At 46.7% G+C, this 19756-nt stretch overlaps 1 protein-coding gene across 1 annotated transcript in view; it reads right to left on the bottom strand.

Annotated features, from left to right (window-relative positions):
• Positions 1-19756, bottom strand: part of PODXL2 (podocalyxin like 2) — a 43425-nt gene that overhangs the window by 14046 nt on the left and 9623 nt on the right. Inside the window, exon 2 of the mRNA XM_030802158.1 lies at positions 19175-19453. Coding sequence (XP_030658018.1) covers positions 19175-19453 — 279 coding nt within the window. The remainder of the gene's footprint in view (positions 1-19174; positions 19454-19756) is intronic.

Below are 19756 nucleotides of genomic sequence, written 5' to 3'. Positions count from 1 at the left end.
CTAGCCTCATTCTCATGTCATTTTAGAATTACAAGGAGCAAGAGAAAATCTTAACAGCTCTCAGAGAAAGAACAGGTTATCTGTAAAGGAACAAGAAACAGATTGCCAAATTATCATGAAGCTTCTAATTAATATCGGTAGCCTAGAGGAAGAATTTAAAAATGCATTGAAAAATCTGAGGGATGTTTATTTTGAACCTGAAATTTTATACCCAAATAAATGACTACTCGAGTGTGATTGCAAAATAAAGACATTCTCATATATGCAAAGATTTAAAAGTGTTACTATCCACAGATTCCAAGAGATTTAAGTAAGTTATTTCAGAAACCAAAAAAAGAAGACATGGGAAATCAAGAAACATGAGAGGACTGTAATGAAAATGTATCTCAGGATGGAAACTGTGCAGTAAGCCTGGAAAGCAATTGGTTAAAATTAGAACACAGAGAGAGAGCTCTGAGAAGGATTATTTCAAAAAGAAAAATTGATTCCCTGTAATAAAAAGTATGACTTAGAAGCTGAACAATCCTAGTGACAACTGAAAGCCCACTATAGTATTTAAATCAATAATTAGAATATTCTATCCAGTCCACTTCTGTTAATTAGACTTTTTGAGTAGCAGATCCTCCCCCTCTTCCACCTACTGCACACACTCTGTAGTGAAGTCACTACAGATAAATAAATAAATAAATAAATAAATAAGAAAGAAAGAACAACCAAAATTCACAAGACATTTTAAGAAAGCCAGCCTGATGAAGAAGCATAAGGGTGGGACCATAAAGCAACTGACCTCTAGGAAGAGTTAGTCTAGTTAACAAAAGAGAATTCAGGAAAGTTTCTTGTTAATATCTTCAGAAAGATTCAGGAGGAAATCACACCCATAAAACAAGTATATAGAAGAATAAATATATTTTACCTCAATGTAAGTAAGAACTTTATAACAGCCAGATCTATTCAAAATTAAAATATAATGCATGAAAACATAACTGAAATGGGCTGGATGATTACTTGATAGGAATACTGAGTAACAGAATAGGAGTCAGATGGGTGCCTAGGAAATACAATATATGAAATCACTTACAAGCATAATATTTCATTATTGGAAGATTAATCTGACAGCAATTTACAAGATTAGATGAAGGAGTAGATGAACAAAAGTGCAAAGAAGAGTCAGGGAGTTGCTGCAGTGATTCGGGAGAGATGCATGGCGGTGATGACACTGGAGATGATGAGAAAAGAGCAGATTCAAGAGATGACTCTGAAAGAGAAGTAATCAGATGTGTGAGCTGGATGGCCAACAGGGAGAAGCTGCAGGAGTAGCCAAGCCATTAATAGAGATGGTGAAGTTCAGAGGAAAGGCGTATTGGAAACCTTCAGGATGCACTTAAAATAGCTGATGGATTCAATGAAGCCTAGGATATGGCAGGAATATGGTAGACGGTGACACACCCATCAGCAGAATCTCATGGGGTGGGGAGGTCCTGGGAGGGCAAGCTGACTAAAACAATCCCTCTACTCAATTTGGTGCTGATTTTCCAAAAGTCAGAGACAGCACCAACATCTCCAGAGGGCACCAACAGAACTCCCTAAACTGTGTACAGCCTCCTCAGAGAGGCATCATTAGTCACGCTGTTGGCAGCATGATCTGGGACTCAGCCACTAACTTACCTGCACACGCAGTGGTAAGTCCCTCAACTTCTCTGGGCTTCAGGTTTTGTTTTGTTTTTGAGACAGGGTCTCACTCTGTCACCCAGGCTGGAGTGCAGTGGTGCAATCACAGCTCACTACAGCCTCAAACTCCGAGACTCAAGTGATCCTCCCACCTCAGCCTCCCAAGCAGCTGGGACCACAGGCATGTACCACCACACCCAGCTAATTTTTTCTATTATTTGTAGAGATAGGGTCTCTCTACACTGCCCAGGCTGATCTCGAACTCCTGAGCTCAAGCAATTCTCCTGCCTCAGCCTCCTGAGTAGCTGGGACTTACTGGCACACATCACCACACCTGGCTATTTTTTTTTTTTTTTTTGAGATGGAGTCTTGCTCTGTCACCCAGGCTGGAGTGCAGTGGCATGATCTTGGCTCACTGCAACCTCTGTCTCCCGGGTTCAAGCAATTCTCCTGCCTCAGCCTCCCGAGTAGCTGGGACTATAGGCATGCGCCACCACGCCCGGCTAATTTTTGTATTTTTAGTAGAGACAGGGTTTCACCATGTTAGCCAGGCTGGTCTTGAACTCCTGACCTCATGATCCACCCACCAAAGCCCCCCAGAGTGCTGGTATTACAGGCGTGAGCCACTGTGCCCGACACCTGGCTAATTCTTTAAAATTATTATTTGTAGAGATGGGGTCTCCCTGTGTTGCCCAGGCTGGTCTTGAACTCCTGGGCTCAAGTGATCCTCCTGCCTTGGCCTGCCAAAGGTCCAAGATTACAGGCATGAGCCACTGCACCTGGCCTGGGCTTCAGTTTTTATGCGGAATGAGGATGATGGTATATACGATTTCTAAGGTTCTTCATATCACTGATACTTTAAGCTTTGGATATAGTTCTGATAAATGTGTCTTATACACCAATGGCATTATAAACAACTCTACTGTCTTAAATAAGAACAAAATAGGATTCACTAGATTACAAATTTTTGATGCCAAGCAAAGTAATTTTCTTCATCCCTACATTCCCAGCACCTAACATAGTGCCTGGCCCAGAGTAGAAAGGAGAGCACCGTGTGTTTGTTGAATTCTTCTGCCTCCTAAAAACCAGGGCCCGTGCCTCCAGGGGGTAAGAGGCCCTCCCGTCACTACACAGACTTCTTTACTGTCTCTATGAGTTCCTCTCCTGCCTCCCAAAATGCAGTCCCTTCCAGGGTCAGCCTCTGACTCATCATTTCCACACTTCTTCCTTGGTCAGTGCTTATTCCACAGTCTGCATCTATTTTCTCTATGCTAAAGGCTCCCAAATTTACATCTTCTCCAGAGCTCCTTGCTTTTTTCCAGCCTCTCACTCCAGTGACTTGACAAATCACTGAACGCTTGCTCACTGGCACTTGGAATCAGCAGTCCTTTCCTACTTCCTTACCAGCTCTCAAGATCTAAAATTATTCCTTTTCTTTTTACAGTGTGGTCTCAGTTCCACTGCTTATCAGCTGTATGATCTTGGACATGTTGCTTAACCTCCATGTGTCTCCTTTTCCTTAAGTGTAAAATAAAAATAGTACCTACCACACAGGGCTGTGGTCAGGGTTCAGTGAGGTGACCCTGTGCACAGTCCGCAGTGCAGAGTAAACACTCGGTTAACTGGGGGGAGTCCTCCACCTCCTCCTGCTATTATTATTGTTGTTGTTGTTATTATTATTATTTGAGACAAGAGTCTCACTCTGTTGCACAGGCTGAAGTGTAGTGGTGTGATCTCGGCTCACTCCAACCTCCACCTCCCAGGTTCAAGCAATTCTCCTGCCTCAGCCTCTAGAGAAGCTGGAATTACAGGCACCTGCCACCAAGCCCAGCTAATTTTTGTATTATGGCTGGGCATGGTGGCTCACGCCTGTAATCCCAGCACTTTGGGAGGCCAAGGGGGTGGATCACCTGAGGTCAGGAGTTCAAGACCAGCCTGGCCAACATGGTGAACTCTCGTCTCTACTAAAAATACAAAAATCAGCCAGGTGTGGTGGTAGGTGCCTGTAATCCCAGCTGTTCGGGAGGCTGAGGCATGAGAGTCGCTTGAACCCGGGAGGCGGAGGTTCCAGTGAGCCGAGATTGCACCACTGCACTCCAGCCTGGGTGACAGAGTGAGACTGTCTCACACACACAAAAAAAAAAAAAAAGAAAGAAAAATTTGAATTTTTAGTAGAGATGGGGTTTTGCCATGTTGGCCAGGCTGGTCTCAAACTCCTGACTTCAGTTGGATTCGCCCACCTTGGCCCTCCAAAGTGCTGGGATTATAGGCGTAAGCCACCGTACCTGGCCATCCGCCTGCCATTATTATTATTAAAGGAGTTACTACCTGGTAAAATAATAACAGGAAAAGTGGAAGTGTCTCCATAGAATGAGGAGCAGGATAAGCACTTGAGTTTTTATTTTTCATTTTTTTATACTGAATGTAACTAAAGCCTAAGCACTTGAGTTTTAAGTCAAAGAAAATCCAGGAAAAAGGGCAGGGCAGGAGTGGATTAGTCATCTGTTGGCAAGTGTAAATATGACTTTAGTATTACAAATGTCTCCTAAAACAGAAACAGAATTACTGGGAGGCCTGATGGGAGCACACACTAGGAACCAGTGCGGTGAGGGGCATCTGTGTGGGCAGCTGCAAGGCAAACACCAGCAGTGTGAAAGCACCAGGAGAGGGCCCATGAGACTGGATCCAAATGTGAGTTGAGAATAAAGAGTGAAGAAGCCAGGCTTTACCCAAGAGCAGAACCACAGTACGATTCACTAAGAAGATACAGCATCACGTCCACAATATGCCTGCCAAAAATGCAGAGCCTGAATCTGACCATGGGGAAATTTGAGACAAACTGAAATTGAGGGGCAATCTACAAAATAACTGGCCTACACCCCAACAATGTCAAGGTCATGAAAGACAAAGAAAGACTAGAGGGTTTTCCAGAATAAAAGAGACAAAAGAGACATGCTGACTAAATGCAGTATATGATTCTGGACTGGATAGTGGACTATGAAACCCTGCTCTTTTTTTCTTTTGCTATAAAAGACACTACTGGGAAAACTGGCAAAGTTTGAATAAAGTTTGTAATTACAGAAGCATATTGTATCAGTGTTAATTTCCTGATTTTGATCATCCTGCTGTGGTTTTTAGGAGAATGCTTTGTTCCTAAGAATTGCACACTGAAGTATTTGGACCAAAGGAGTGTCATGTCTGCAACTTAACCATTAAATGGTTTAGCAAGAAGTACAGATCTGCGTCTCCATATGCATACATGTACACATACACACTGATAAAGCAAATGTGGCAAAGCATTAATAATGGCGGAATCCGAGCAAGGGGTGGGCGGAATTATTCTTGCAACTTTTCTGTAAATTGAAAATTTTTTAAAATAAGGAGTAACAGAGAGAGCGTGCACATGTGAGAGACACTTTTTTTTTTTTTTTTTTTTTTTTTTGAGACGGAGTCTTGCTCTGTCGCCCAGGCTGGAGTGCAGTGGCACGATCTTGGCTGACTGAAACCTTCACCTCCCGGGTTCAAGCAATTCTCCTGTCTCAGCCTCCTGAGTAGCTGGGACTATAGGCACATGCCACTACACCCAGCTAATTTTTTGTGTTTTTAGTAGAGACGGGGTTTCACCTTGTTGGCCAGGCTGGTCTTGATCTCTTGACCTCGTGATCTGCCTGCCTTGGCCTCCCAAAGTACTGGGCTTACAGGAGAGAGCCCCGCACCCGGCCTGAGACACTGACTTTCACTACAGGCCAGCGAACATGCTTGAGCTGTCAAGAGGGGAATAGAAACATGGCAAGGGACAGGGCAGGCTATCCTGGCTGAGAGCACAGAGCCTCGTGGCAGGAAGGAGCCACACCGCCCTGAAGCAAGTGAGACAGTCTTGAGAGACAGGGAGGAAGGTGCTTTTCCCACTCAGGTGTCCAAGGAATACAGAACAGGCTTCTAGGGACTCGCTGCGTTGAGAGGGGAGAGGAAGCCTCAGCAGGCACTTTGGAGATGAAAAAGGATCAAATTGGGAATAGAAGAAGAGAAACAAAGAAGTGAAGCTGAGCAGGAAAAGGAGGGAGATGGAGATGAGGAACGTAAAGAGAGGGGAGAGGCAAGGGGAGAGGGAGGAGAGAGGGGACACACGACAGGGCTCCCTGCCCTCCCAGCCCGCCCTCAGTGACCCAGGGCAAGTCCTTGACGCCCGCACCCTCAGCCCTGCTGCCGTGGACAGCTCTGATTCCAGAGGGAGGGTCTGATCATCTGAGCGCTCCAGGGAATGCCTTCCTACCCCATCCACTTCAGGCTCAGGAGAAGGGTCCCTCCACTAAGCCCTTTTAGTTTGTAGCCAAACCCCAAAAGCGTGTCTGGGACCAAGGTGTACCTCCAGAGCCCCACACCTGGACACAGGTGTGAGGAAGCAGAGCCGCCTGGGAGACACACTGGAGACACGTGGAAGTCTAAGGGCTGGCTCCATGGATTTGTCCCTGTCTTCAGGAAGAGCTGGGGCACTGAAGGATGAGAAAGGTCGTCCAAGGCTCAAGCCCTCCAGGGAGAGGCTCGGGCTGGGCCTTGGAGCATGGGAGGCCAGGAATGTCTAAGTTGCAGCTCGGAAGACACCTGGGGCAGACCCCCTCATTGCACAGGAGAGCCCTGGAGCACCTCCTGGATTGATTGCAGGATAACACTTAGGCTCCTGGGCTCCCCACCCTCCCAGAACTGCTGGGAATGGCACTGTGAAGTCACAGCCCCCTCTGGTGGCTCTAAACAGAAACCACATGTTCTCCAGAGCCCTCAGAACAGTTGGGTCTCCAAATCCCAGACTTCGGGATTTTACAGGTAGACAGAGGCCCTGCAAGAGCAAAGGGCCCATCTCTTGCCTTTTCCAGATGAGGGAGCCCAGGAGAGGAGGATGCTTGCTCTAAGTTGTGAATGCTAGACTTGTCACAGTTGTAAAGTTGTAAGACTCTTAGACTCTTGTGTGGTTAAAGCCAGTGTCTTTTGACACATCCTGGTCATTTAGTCCAGCACCCGGGCTTGGCTTGGCATGCCGGACAGGAGCAAGCTGACAAGCAGAATCATGACATCTCCCCAGTCTGCCCGTACCTTTGTGGCCACAGCCAACCTCCTTAAAGCTGGGCTTGAATCACAAGAGTGGCTGGCATTAAGAGCCCCAGGCCAAGCTTCAGGGTTCTGCAGGCACAAGCTGGAATTCTGGGTGGCCAGTTGCCTTTGTGTGCCACACACCCACCCCTCCATGATGTGAGGCTAATACCTCCAGTTGTTACAAAGATGAAGTGGCATCAGGAATGCAAAACACCCAGCCCACAAAAGGCACACTTTCCTTCTGTCACACTCCATGTTCTCTGCTCCTCTCAGCATCCACACACCCCAGCTCACAGCAGGTGTATCCATGGTCAGGGTCAGGGTCCTAACACGGGAAGGGACCACAGGAGGCTACCTGATGAGGCCTCAGCCCTCTGGCAGACACTGGCGAGTCTAGAGAAGACGGGCTGGCAATTATCTTCAAGATCTTTGAAGATGTCTTTAAAGATGTCTCTTTAGAGAGGCATTTCTGTGTTATTGACTTACCCCTACACCCCCATTTGCCTAAACCCAGCTGTGATGGTTCCTTTACAACTCAAGTCCGTCTCTGTTTCATCTGGTAAGTAAGCAGCACCTGCTAGCATCGCCTTCAGAGCAAACAATGTACATAGTGTCTTAGTTGCCCCTAAACCTAGCCTCTTTTCCTGGGGCTAAACAACTGTAATGATTCTTTATTCTCAACCTTCCTGTTTTCATCCTTCTCTTGTGAAAACTCTGGATTCACCCCAGTGTTTTTAGTTTGTTTGTTTTGAGATGGAGTCTTAGTCTATTGCCCAGGATGGAGTGCAATGGCGTGATCTCAGCTCACTGCAACCTCCACCTCCTGGGTTCAGGCGATTCGCCTGCCTCAGCCTCCCGAGTAGCTGGGATTAAAGTGCCCGCAACCACATCTGGCTAATTTTTGTATTTTAGTAGAGATGGGGTTTCACCATGTTGGTCAGGCTGGTCTTGAACTCCTGACCTCAGGTGATCCACCCGTCTTGGCCTCCCAAATTGTTGGGATTACGGGTGTGGGCCACCGTGCCCAGCCTCACCACAGTTTTAAGAGTATTATAGCCGGGCGCGGTGGCTCACGCCTGTAATCCCAGCACTTTGGGAGGCTGCGGTGGGTGGATAACGAGGTCAGGAGATGGAGACAATCCTGGCTAACACGGTGAAACCCCGTCTCTACTAAAAATACAAAAAAAAATTAGCTGGGCGTGGTGGTGGGTGCCTGTAGTCCCAGCTACTCGGGAGGCTGAGGCAGGAGAACGGTGTGAACCCAGGAGGCGGGGCTTGCAGTGAGCCGAGATCACGCCACTGCACTCCATCCTGGGCGACAGAGCGAGACTCCCTCTCAACAACAACAACAACAACAACAACAAAAGAGTGTTACAAAATCAGCACAGAGGGTACACAATAAATATTTGCTGAATGAACTATTGAAAACTGAACAAGATTCACTAACTTGAGACTAACTGATGCAAAATGTAAAGGGGTTTCTCCACTCCAGTGGCACTACTGTCATTTATCACAGCTGGTAAGCTGAGCTCTCCCGCGCCCCCTGTGATGGGTCAGTGCTGGCTCAGATGCAGCTCCAGCTCACCCTGATGAAGCCCCAGGCCTGGATCCCCCAGGCCTTATTTCTCCCCTTTCTTTTAAACTCATTATGGTGCTGGCTTTGTTCCCTAAATAGATCATTTTTCCCTCCTATATTTCATCACAGTTCTGTATAGGTTTCTTTCCCCAGTTTATCGAAGTCACTCTGGACTTTTCTTCTGTCTCTCAGGGCAGCCATAATCCCAGGGATGAACTTCAGCACAGGCTGAACTATCAATGAACTGATTCTTCTATTCAAGAGACAGAATTAAAACAGGCATAAGGGCCAGAGCCCTTGAAAGATCACTTTAAATGTCCCTTTAAGTTAATGTCAAGTCACTGAAAATTGTCCCCTCACTACAACTCTCAAGCCAGTTATCCAACTGAGTGTTAATACAAAAACACTCAAAATTAAAAATAAATGTCTAAAACAGAGGTGCAAGGGAAGACGTTTTAGTATAACTTAAAACTACTTTTTTTATTTGAGACAGTCTTGTTCTGCTGTCCAGGCTGCAGTGCAGCGGTGTGATCTGGGCTTACTGCAGCCTCTGTCTCCTGGGTTCAAGCAATTCTCCTGCTTCGGCCTCCCGAGTAGCTGGGATTACAGGCACCCACCACCACCCCCAGCTAATTTTTGTATTTTTGGTAGAGACGGGGTTTCACCATGTTGGCCAAGCTGGTCTCAAACTCCTGACCTCAGGTGATCCACCCACCTCAGCCTCCCAAAGTGCTGGAATTACAGGCGTAAGCCACCATACCTGGCTTAAAACTACTTTTTGATAGTCAACTTCAATAGTCATCAAAGGAATATAAAGTAAACTGCAAAATGCCAAAGTCTTTGGACTACCAACCTGACAAGTATATGTATACATTCAAGGTCATTCATGCCTTGTATTGGAAGGGTGCGGGATGGGAAGGAAAGCAGGCCACATTTCTGGAGGGCTACTGAGTCACAGGAATGAGAAGCTTTAAAGACAAATATTCTGAACCAACAATCTCACTTCTGGAAAGGTACCCTAAGGAGACGATTAGGGACGCTCACAGTCATGTGGCTTTATAGATCCCCATCATGGCACAGTCCATGTAACAGAAGACTGGGGTCCAGCACCCACACTGCAGGGGACTGCCCAAAGAAATGACAGACCCGCCTTATACTGGGAGACCATGGCAGCCTTGAACAGGCTGCAGAGCTGTGTGTGCTGGCTTGGAAAGAGGTTTCTAAGTGAAACAGCAAGATGTGTACACCACAGTGTCCACTATTGTCCATTTTTTATAAAAGTATATTTTTATATATGTACTATAAAGGAAAAAAAAAAGTCCAGAAAGAGCTGGGTGCAATGGCTCACGCCTGTAATCCCAGCACTTTGGGAGACCAAGGCAGGTGGATCTCCTGAGGTTTGGAGTTCAAGACGAGCCTGGCCAACATGACAAAACCCCGTCTCTACTGAAAATACAAAAATTAGCCGGGGGTGGTGGCACCTGCCTGCAGCCCCAGTTCTCAGGAGGCTGAGGCAGGAGAATTGCTTGAATCCGGGAGACAGAGATTGCAGTGAGCTGAGATTGCACCAGTGCACTTCAGCCTGGTCGACAGAGCAAGACTCCGTCTCAAAAAAAAAAAAAAAAAAAAAGAAATACAAAAATTAGCTGGGCGTAGGGGCACACGCCTGTAATCTCAGCTACTCAGGAGACTAAGAATCGCTTGAACCCAGGCAGCGGAGGTTGCAGTGAGCCAAGATCACACCACTGCACTCCAGTCTGGGCAAAGAGTGAGACTGTCTCAAAAAAAAGTCCAGAAAGAGATAGTCCAAAACGTTAACATTCACTGATTCTGAATGACTGGATTACAGGTTATTTTTATTTTCTTCTTTTAGTTGCAGTTTTAAATTTTTATATGTTGATATTTACTACTAGCATAGAACAAGAATGACAAGGCTTTTGTTTTGGTGTCTAAGTAAAAGTGCTCTCTTTGTTGCTCTGTCCACAGGCTCCACAGCTATCAGCCCATCCTAAGGACATGGATACGCCTGATGTGTGGGCAATGACCCAGAAGGTCAAATCATTCTACAGCAGACACAATCACAACAAGGCTTCGCTGTACAGGAACCAGTTCCAGGTCCCAGCAGACAGCTGCTCTGTCGGTCTGCTTTCTCCAAAATTGATTACAGCAATGATAATTAAAGTAGCCTAATGAAGGACTTTGTATTGAGGGGAGCAGCAGGTCTTGAAGTAGAACTCTCAGACTTGAGATTTAGGTCTGCCACTGTGTCATTTAGAGCCACTTTTAAATCTCTGTAAGCCAGCTTCTTTAGCTGTAAAACAGTGATCTAATCACGCCTGATTTTACAGATTTCATCAGGTTGCTGTGAGGTTAAAAAAAATCCAAGTGAAAATGACATATGACATATAGGCACTTTATGAGCGTTCCCCACTCAAGCGCAGTACTGTTGTCTCATGCTCTCTTTCTGTTAATAGCACCTCAATTCTACTCTGGGGGACACTCTTCCTCTCTTTTTGGTCTGGAATGTCCCCTGGCTTCAGGGGCAGCTCAACATGGGCCTGGACAGTCAAATTCCATCCCCAAGCTTGGGACCCAGGGAGACCATCCAGAGACTGTTCCTGAAGTGCTGGAAAGGCAGAGCTCCCTTTCTGCGGGGTGCTGAGTGATGAGACGACAGTGTGGAGCTACTGGGGCTCTCCAAGCCGGTGCCCAGGACCAGCCTGCCTGAGAACGAAGCCAGCAAGGGAAAGCTGAGCATGACTGATGGAGCAGGGCAGGCTCCAGCACGTTGAGGGCAGCACGCCGAGTGCTGGAGCAGGAAGCCTGTTCCTGGACCCCCGTTCTTCAGCCAATAAAGTCCCCTTTTATCACACAGGCCCGTGAGCCTGTCCGAGTTGTGTATCTAGGACTTGCCAACCCCAAAGATTAAAGTGTTTCTTGCAGAACACTTTAATTTGCTCACTCACTAGGAAAATTAAAACTACATGCAAGACAATTTCCTTAAGGAGCTTAGAAAATGAAAGGGCTGGAAGGGTCAGTGGGGACAGTCTCGAATGAGTAGGTAACCTGAGAGACTGCTCCTAATCATTAACAATTGTGCATGAATTAACTGGTCAGGCTGTAACTTCACTTGATGCTAGCTGGTGGAGCAGCAATTCGCATTCCATGTCTTTTTCCCTGCTTTGTTGAGGTTGCTCTTTTCACTTGAAATGTAACAGAATCATAATATTTTCAAGCTGCAAAGACTTCAATCTATTATTCCCAGGTCTCATTTTGCAGATGAAGAGACTGAAGCCAACATTAGAAAAGCAACCCACTGAAGGTCACACTGCTCATTATCCACCAAGCAGAAACTCTACCAGCTGTTTTTCCCACTGGGCCTGGGAACCATCACTACAGATGGAGAAGGAAGGCATCAGCTCTACCTGAGGCCCAACACACTAGAAATGGGATGTATGACAAAGTCCTAGTGACAGAATGGACTGGTTTCCTGTCTCACATGTGCGATCAATGTGCTCCCTTGGCAAGAAGCCAGGCCCAGGGCATCAGTGCTCAGGGACACCGACTCCAGATTTGGCTCTGCCACACACAAGCTGTGTGGCCTTGGGCAAAGGTCTGAACCTCCCTTGGCCCAGCTCACCATTTGTCAAGCAAAGAGAATAACTGCCACCTGGCTGAGCTCACAGAGTGGTTGTGAAGTCCAAATGAGTTAACTCAAAATTCTATGGAGCCAGGTGTGGTGGCTCACGTCTGCAATCCCAGCACTTTGGGCAGCCGAGACAGGCAGATCACGAGGTCAGGAGTTCGAGACCAGCCTGGCCAACATGGTGAAATCCCGTTTCCACTAAAAATACAAAAATAAGCTAGGCATAGTGGCGCACCCCTGTAAACCCAGCTACTCGAGAGGCTGAGGCAGGAGAATCACTTGAACCTGGGAGGCGGAGGTTGCAGTGAGCCAAGATTGTTGCACCACTGTACTCCAGCCTGGGCAACAGAGTGAGACTTCGACTAAAAAAAAAAAAAAACTATGGAAAAATGGTGATAAGTACCACACAGAATATGACATTAGTGCTAGTCTCCAGTAAAATCACGGTGCTGAGAGGTGACATGACAGGGCAGAGAGGCTTTGGAGTCTAACAACTTGGGTTTGAATCCTGATTCTTACATTTATTTGCTGGACTGTAAATTCAAACTCCCTAAGCCTCAGGTATGCTTATCGGCTAAATGGAAGTAAAAATATATACTTACATTTTTCAGTGGAGGTTAAATGAGAACCCACAACCCCTAACATAGTGCTGGGCACATACTGGGTGTTGAATACATGGACTGATGTACTTGTACTTGATCTGAGATTGGCCTGTCTGCAGCATGGTTTTCAGCAGTCCCTGCTACTGTTGCATGGAGTTCAATGTCCCTAATGGCCATGTTAGGATAGCACTTGGCACAGTCACTTTGGACTCTGCAGGACTCCCGACCCAGCAGGCCCTCTCAAGGTTCTTTTGCACTCCTCCAACCCCCGAGAGGTGATCCATCCACCTCCTTCTCCCCAGGAACCCCTAGACAGAAGCCTGTGACTTTGGGGTACAAGAGCAGACGAGAATGGGGGGCACTGTCCCCTGGGCTGCCTCCTACACCAGCCTGACTATTCGCTGTCAGCCTGCCACCTTAGCCACTTTCTTTTCTCTGTCATGTTCTAATCATATGCCATCAAGGTGCTGCAAGAAAACAGAAGCAGGGGTGACTAGCCTGATTTCAGGGCCACTGCCAGTACACAGAGATGTCCCCTCTGGGCAAATGAATTAGAAAAAGGTGCTCCTCCCACCCAGCCCATGGCCTGGTTGGCAGGGCGTATGCTGGACTTCAGCTCCGACTCCCATGCTCGGTCAGGAGCCCTGGACAGGGCACCACCAGCATAACCACATGCACCGGTCCTGCTCATTGGTCAGAGCTGGCAAAAGCCTCTTGAAGCTAGTCCTCTTGAGCTAGGTGCTGAAGGTCGAATACATGTCCACTAGGACATCGGGATGGAGAAGAGCTTCCCAGCAGATGGGACAAGAGGAACAAGTGCATCATAGGCTTAGGGAATAGGCCAGGCTGTTGTCAGTGAGAAGACACTGACTCTAGATCCAGCTCCATTACATCCAAACTATGTGTCCTTGGGCAAAGCACCCTACTTCCCCATGCCTCAGTTCAACTCTGCCAAGCAGGGAAGAGAACAAGCTGATAATGAGCTAATCAGATGCATGCTGGAGCAAGGAAGGAGAAGAGGCTGAGGAAGGCTGGGGCCAGACTATCAAGAGCATTTTCTGCCATGCTAAAAAGTTCAGCCTTTAACCTGTGGGCTTTGGGGTTTGAGAAGGGGTTTGTTTGCTAGTTTGTTTGAGAAAAAGATGGGCAACTCCAGTTTTTTCACAGGATCATGGTCAGGTAGCATAGACAAGAGACTGATCTGAGGAAACGTAAGAGCCGTGGGCGAGGGGACAAGTCAAGAGAGGAGCAATGAGGAACAGGACTGAAACTCTCCTCCCTGCACCTGCCTGGCCTCCTGCCCATCCTGGGTAGGGTGATTGGTATCTCCACCTCACAGCCATGCCATATGCAGCTATGGTGAGGACTAGAGACAGTGGAGGCAAAGGCCTATGCACAGCCGGTATTCAATGAATGAGAGCTATTTTTATTCTTATGAGACCTAGGGAAGCCAATGGGAGAGGAAGAGACATGAACTGAAACAAAAAGAAAGGGAAACGAATCTCCTGGGGAGCGGGGAGGACAACAAATCAAGCTCATCAAGGCTTCAGGGCCCTCCACTGTGGTCCTGAGGCCAATGCTCTCTGCGTGACTGCTTACCTCACATTGGAGGCTCAATAGTCTCAACAAAAGGGAAAGGCCAGAAAAAGACCCAATAATTGTCTGGTACAATGTAAAAGTTTCTTTTAAATCATTTCTTGGCTAGGCACAGCAGCTCACACCTGTAATCACAATACTTTGGGAGGCTGAGGTGGGTGGATCACTTGAGGTCAGGAGTTCGGTCAGCCTGAGCAACACGGTAAAACCCATCTCTACTAAAATTACAAAAATTAGCTGGGCGTGGTGGCATGCCTGTAATCCCAGTTACCAGGGAGTCTGAGGCAGGAGGATCACCTGAACCTCGGAGGCAGAGGTTGCAGTAAGCCAAGATCACACCACTGCACTCCAGCCTGGGCAACAGAGTGAGACTCCATCTCAAAACAACAATAGCAACAAACTACCATTTCTTTAAAATGATAAGAGGACAGATTTATCAATGGATGCCACCATGACAACAGATGATCTATATGGAGAAAATAAAATTAGATCCTTATCTTACACCACACACAAAAATAAATTACAGCTAGATTGGATTTACATGTAAAAAAGTAAGCTAAAGAATAGAAGGGGCCAGGCGTGGTGGCTCACACCTGTAATCCCGGCACTTTGGGAGGTTGAGGCAGGTGGATTGCTTGAGCCCAGGAGTTCAAGACCAGCCTGGGCAACATGGCAAAACCCTGTCTGTACAAAAAACAGAAAAATTAACCAGGCGTGGTGGGGTACACCAGTAGTCCCAGCTACTTGGGAGGCTGAAGCAGGAGGATCGATTGAGCCCAGGAGGTCAAGGCTGCAGTGAGCTGAGATTGTGCTGCTGCACTCCAGCCTGAGGTACAGAGCAAGACCCTGTGTCCAAAAAATAAAAATAATTTTAAAAAAAGAATTTACATTAAAAAAAAAGAATAGAAGGAAGAAAGGTGCATGTATCTCAAGGGCAGAAAGTATTTTCTAATCATAAAGTAAAGAAAAACACATAAAAACATTTTAAAAGAAGCAGTTTTGCTGGGTGCAGTGGCTCACGCCTGTAATCCCAACACTTTGGGAAGCTGAGGCGGGTGGATCATTTGAGGTCAGGAGTTTGAAACCAGCCTGGCCAACATGGTGAAACCCCATCTCTACTAAAAATACAAAATTAGCTGGGCGTGGTGGCACGTGCCTATAATCCCAGCTACTTGGCAAGCTGAGGTAGGAGAATTGCTTGAACTTGGGAGGCAGAGGTTGCAGTGAGCTGAGATCACACCATTGCACTCCAGCCTGGGTGACTAGAGCAAAACTCCATCTCAAAGAAAAAAAAAGTAATTTTAAGCTCACTCATAAAATATTTAATTTCTTTATGCCAAAAATTATAATAAAAATAAAAGCAGTTGACAAACTGGAAAAATGTTTTCTATGTATGTCAGAGGAAAGTTAGTATCCTTTTTCAGATTTGTACAGGGATAAGAAAAAATTAAAGACTCAATAGAAAAAAACAGAAAAGTAATAATAATAGCTAATAGTCACAGAGCACTTAACAACGTGCCAAGCACTGAGGTAAGTGCTCGAAATGTATGATGGTGTGTGAACCTCACAACCCTGTGAGGTAGGTATATAATTATCTCCATTTCCTAGATGGGAAACTGAGGCTTAGGGCGAGTTACTCGCCAAAAACTGCATCACTGTTAAATGACAGCACTGGAGCCTTCCTGACTCCAAAGTCTGTTCTCTTAACTACACTGTGCTTCAAATAAAAAAGGAGTGACAAGTGGTCACTATTTTTATGTATATGTATATTCTATAGAATACACATATTCTATATATAATGAATGTACCTATATATTTTGTACATATATGAGTTAAAATTTACTAGTAATCAAAGGCCATTATAATTTTTCCTGTCAAACTGACAAGGGAAAGAGAGAACACTTGGTGGGGGGTGCGGCGTTCATTTCTTGGTCTCCTCCCATATCTGGCCACCTCTCTACACCACTTTCCCTGCAGGCTCCCATCTTCATCCCTTCCCTGGTCTCCCTGTGCCTACAGATGGTAAGCACTCAGCTGCTGCTAGCCACAGATCCTTAGCCACAGATCCTTTGGTAGTTCACCCATATCCAGCCCATACCTTCATAAATCTGCTGCTTCATAAACAAACTCTCCTTAGATTGTTTTAATTTGATTGTGTCTTCTGTTTCCGCGTGGGATGCTGACTGATACATCTTTTTTTTTTTTTTTCTGAGATAGAGTCTCGCTCTGTCCCCCAGGCTGGAGTGCAGTGGTGCAATCTCAGCTCACTGCAACCTCCACCTCCCAGGTTCAAGCAACTCTCCTGCCTCAGCCTCCTGAGTAGCTAGGATTACAGGCGTCCACCACGACACCTGGCTAATTTTTGTATTTTTAGTAGAGACAGAGTTACACCACGTTGGCCAGGCTGGTCTCGAACTCCGGACCTCATGATCTGCCCGCCTCGAACTCCCAAAGTGCTGGGATTACAGGCATGAGCCACCGTGCCCGGCCCTGATACATCTTTTGACCTATCAATTTTATTCTAGACATTTATCCTAAGGAAACCACCAGGAAGGTGCAAAAATGTATAAGGATATTTGTAGCAGCATTAAAACTGAAGACAACCTAAGTATTTAACAGTAGGGAACCAGTTTAATACATCTGATGACCCACATGATGAAATACTATGTAGTTGTTAAAAATCAGGGCTGGGCACGGTGGCTCACACCTGTAATCCCAGCATTTTGGGAGGCCGAGGCGGGCAGATCACCTAAGGTCGGGAGTTCGAGACTAGCCTAACAAACATGGAGAAACCCTGTCTCTACTAAAAAAAATACAAAATTATTCGGGCATGGTGGCACATGCCTATAATCCCAGCTACTCAGGAGGCTGAGGCAGGACAATCGCTTGAACCTGGGAGGCAGAGGTTGCGGTGAGCCAAGATGGCACCATTGCACTCCAGCCTGGGCAACAAGAGCAAAACTCCGTCTCAAGAAAAAAAATAAAAATCAGGTTATAAGCCGGGCACAGTGGCTCACAGCTATAATCTTAGCACTTTGGGAGGCCAAGGGAGGAGGATCGCTTGAGCCCAGGAGTTCAAGACCAGCCTGGTCAACATAGCAAGACCCCATCACTACAAAAAAATGAAAAAATTAGTCAGGCATGGTGGCACGTTTTTGGTCCCTGCTACCTACAAGGCTGAGGTGGGAGGATCGCTTGAGCCCAGGAGTTCGAGGTTACAGTGAACTATGATCACACCTGAACAATGGAGCAAAACCTCAACTCTAAACATAAATAAATAAATAATAACATGTTGTCCGGGTGCGGTGGCTCACACCTGTAATCCCAGCACTTTGGGAGGCCGAGGCGGGCAGATCACTTGAGGTCAGGAGTTAGAGACCAGTCTGGCTAACATGGTGAAACCCTGTCTTTACTAAAAATACAAAAATTAGCTGGGTGTGGTGGCGCATGCCTGTAATCCCAGCTACTCGGGAGGCTGAGGCAGGAGAATCACTTGAACTCAGGAGATGAAGGTTGCAGTGAGCCGAGGTCACGCCACTGCACTCTAGCCCAGGTGACAGAGCAAGACTCCATCTCAAAAAAATAAATAAATAAATAATAACATGTTTAAAAATCAGGTTATAAATGGATATTTAACAATGCGGAAATATACTTATGAAATATTTTGAGTGAAAACAAAATGTCCGTCCCTATGATTCCAATTTTGCACATAAAAGTGACTAGAATGATGTATCCCCAAACTACTAATAGTAATTATCTTGCGATTATCAGGTTATAGGTAGTTTTTATTTTTTTATTTTATTTTATTTTATTTTTGAGACAGAGTTTTGTTCTTGTCGCCCAGGCTGGAGAGCAGTGTAACCTCCACCTCCCGGGTTCAAGCCATTCTCCTGCCTCAGCCTCCCGAGTAGATGGGATTACAGGTGCCCACAACCATGCCCAGCTAATTTTTGTATTTTTAGTGGAGACAGGGTTTCACCCTGTTGGCCAGGCTGTTCTCAAACTCCTGACCCCAAGTGATCCACCGCCTCAGCCTCCCAAAGTGCTGGGATTACAGACATGAGCCACCACACCCAGCATTATTTTCTTCTTTGTATTATTTTTGTGTGTTTTAGATTTTCTACAATGTTCATGTGTTCTTTTATAATTAGAAATGGTAAATCCAATAAATATTATCTATTTTAAAAAGAAAAATTAAGGTTAAGTTCTGTAACACCTTGCCCCACGTGCACACACAATCACACCAATTCCTCAGTCCCTGCTGAGAGATGGGCCCCTGCTGGCCCAGGACATTGGTGGAGCGGCTATGGCTGGCAGCGCTACCTGTACGCTCCCGCACATCTGTATCAATGTCAGCTCACGGCGGCGGGCATTCAAACCTGGAGCCCTAGGCCTCAGGTTTTCTCCCGGACCCAAATGTTCACCAGCTGGGCTCTGTAAACCCAAACACCAGCTCTAGCTCTGGTGCATGACTGAGGGAAGGGCGGTTAGAATGCCTCAATTGCAGGTCGGATAGACTCAAGGAAACACGGATCAGCTGACCTCGTGGCACTCTTCAACAGAGACAGCATAGAGCAGTAGGGAAAAACAAAACAATGAGCCCCAGGGCTCGGAAAGCCATAGGTCTGAATCACGACTGAGCATCTGAGCCGCTGTTTGACCTCAGGCCAGCTTTTAACCTCTCAGTCTCAGTGTTTTCTTGTCTACAAGGGGGGTCATATTACTTATCTCTCAGGTTATAAGCATCGGATTGAATTAAATGAGCACAGAATAAAGGCTCCCTAAACAGTGGTTAATATTAAAGAGAAAGGGCCTCCTGGGCCTGTGAGACACTCAGGGTCCCAGAGCCTTAGCTCTGATGTGCAGGTAAACAGCAGCAGCATGGTAAAAACTGTAGGGAGAAAGAAGAGATGCTTCTGGCAAGGAAATGGTCACCTGGTGTTTTGCCTAGACACTTGGCTGGCACTCAACACATGCTCTGTAGGTAAGAAGAGCTACCTGCAGTGGGTCCCAGGTCCAGACTTGAGTCATTTAGCTCTTCCTCCTCTTCCCAGAAGTACTGTGGTGGCTGCAGAATCCGAGACTCTTCACTCTCTTCACTGGGGAAGCCTGAGCCAGGGGCTCCCAGCCCAGCTCCCAGGCCCATGGTCTCACTAGGCTCCTCTGAATCCAGTGGCTCCAAGCCAGTGGGCAGCAGGAGGTCTAGCAGGGAGGTTGAGGTGAGGCCCTCTGGGCCAGGCTCATCCGACCCAGCCACACAGGCACCCAGGAACGCTCCTGTGCAGACATAAAAGCCAGACAGTCAGGGGAGGCTAGAGAAGACAAAGACTGGTGCCAGGTTAGAGCATGTCTCAAATGACAAAGGTCCTGGAGAGGGGGGGACTTCAGTGGACACTCCTGAACACCCAGAGGCTTCGCGGGGATTCTTTGACACTGTTTTCATTTCAAAAAGGCCAAATTGCTTAGACTTCCCTATGGCAGGGGCAAGGGGAGACAGATGGAGACAGGCAGTGGAGAGAGAGGAATCACTGAGTCAGCGTTCCACTGCTCATGTGCTCACTCAGAAAGCGCCTCCTGAGT

The sequence above is a fragment of the Nomascus leucogenys genome, chromosome 21 (genome assembly GCF_006542625.1).
Source record: "Nomascus leucogenys isolate Asia chromosome 21, Asia_NLE_v1, whole genome shotgun sequence".
NCBI classification, from domain to species: Eukaryota; Metazoa; Chordata; class Mammalia; order Primates; family Hylobatidae; genus Nomascus; species Nomascus leucogenys.
This window is presented reverse-complemented; position numbering and strand designations above follow the sequence as displayed.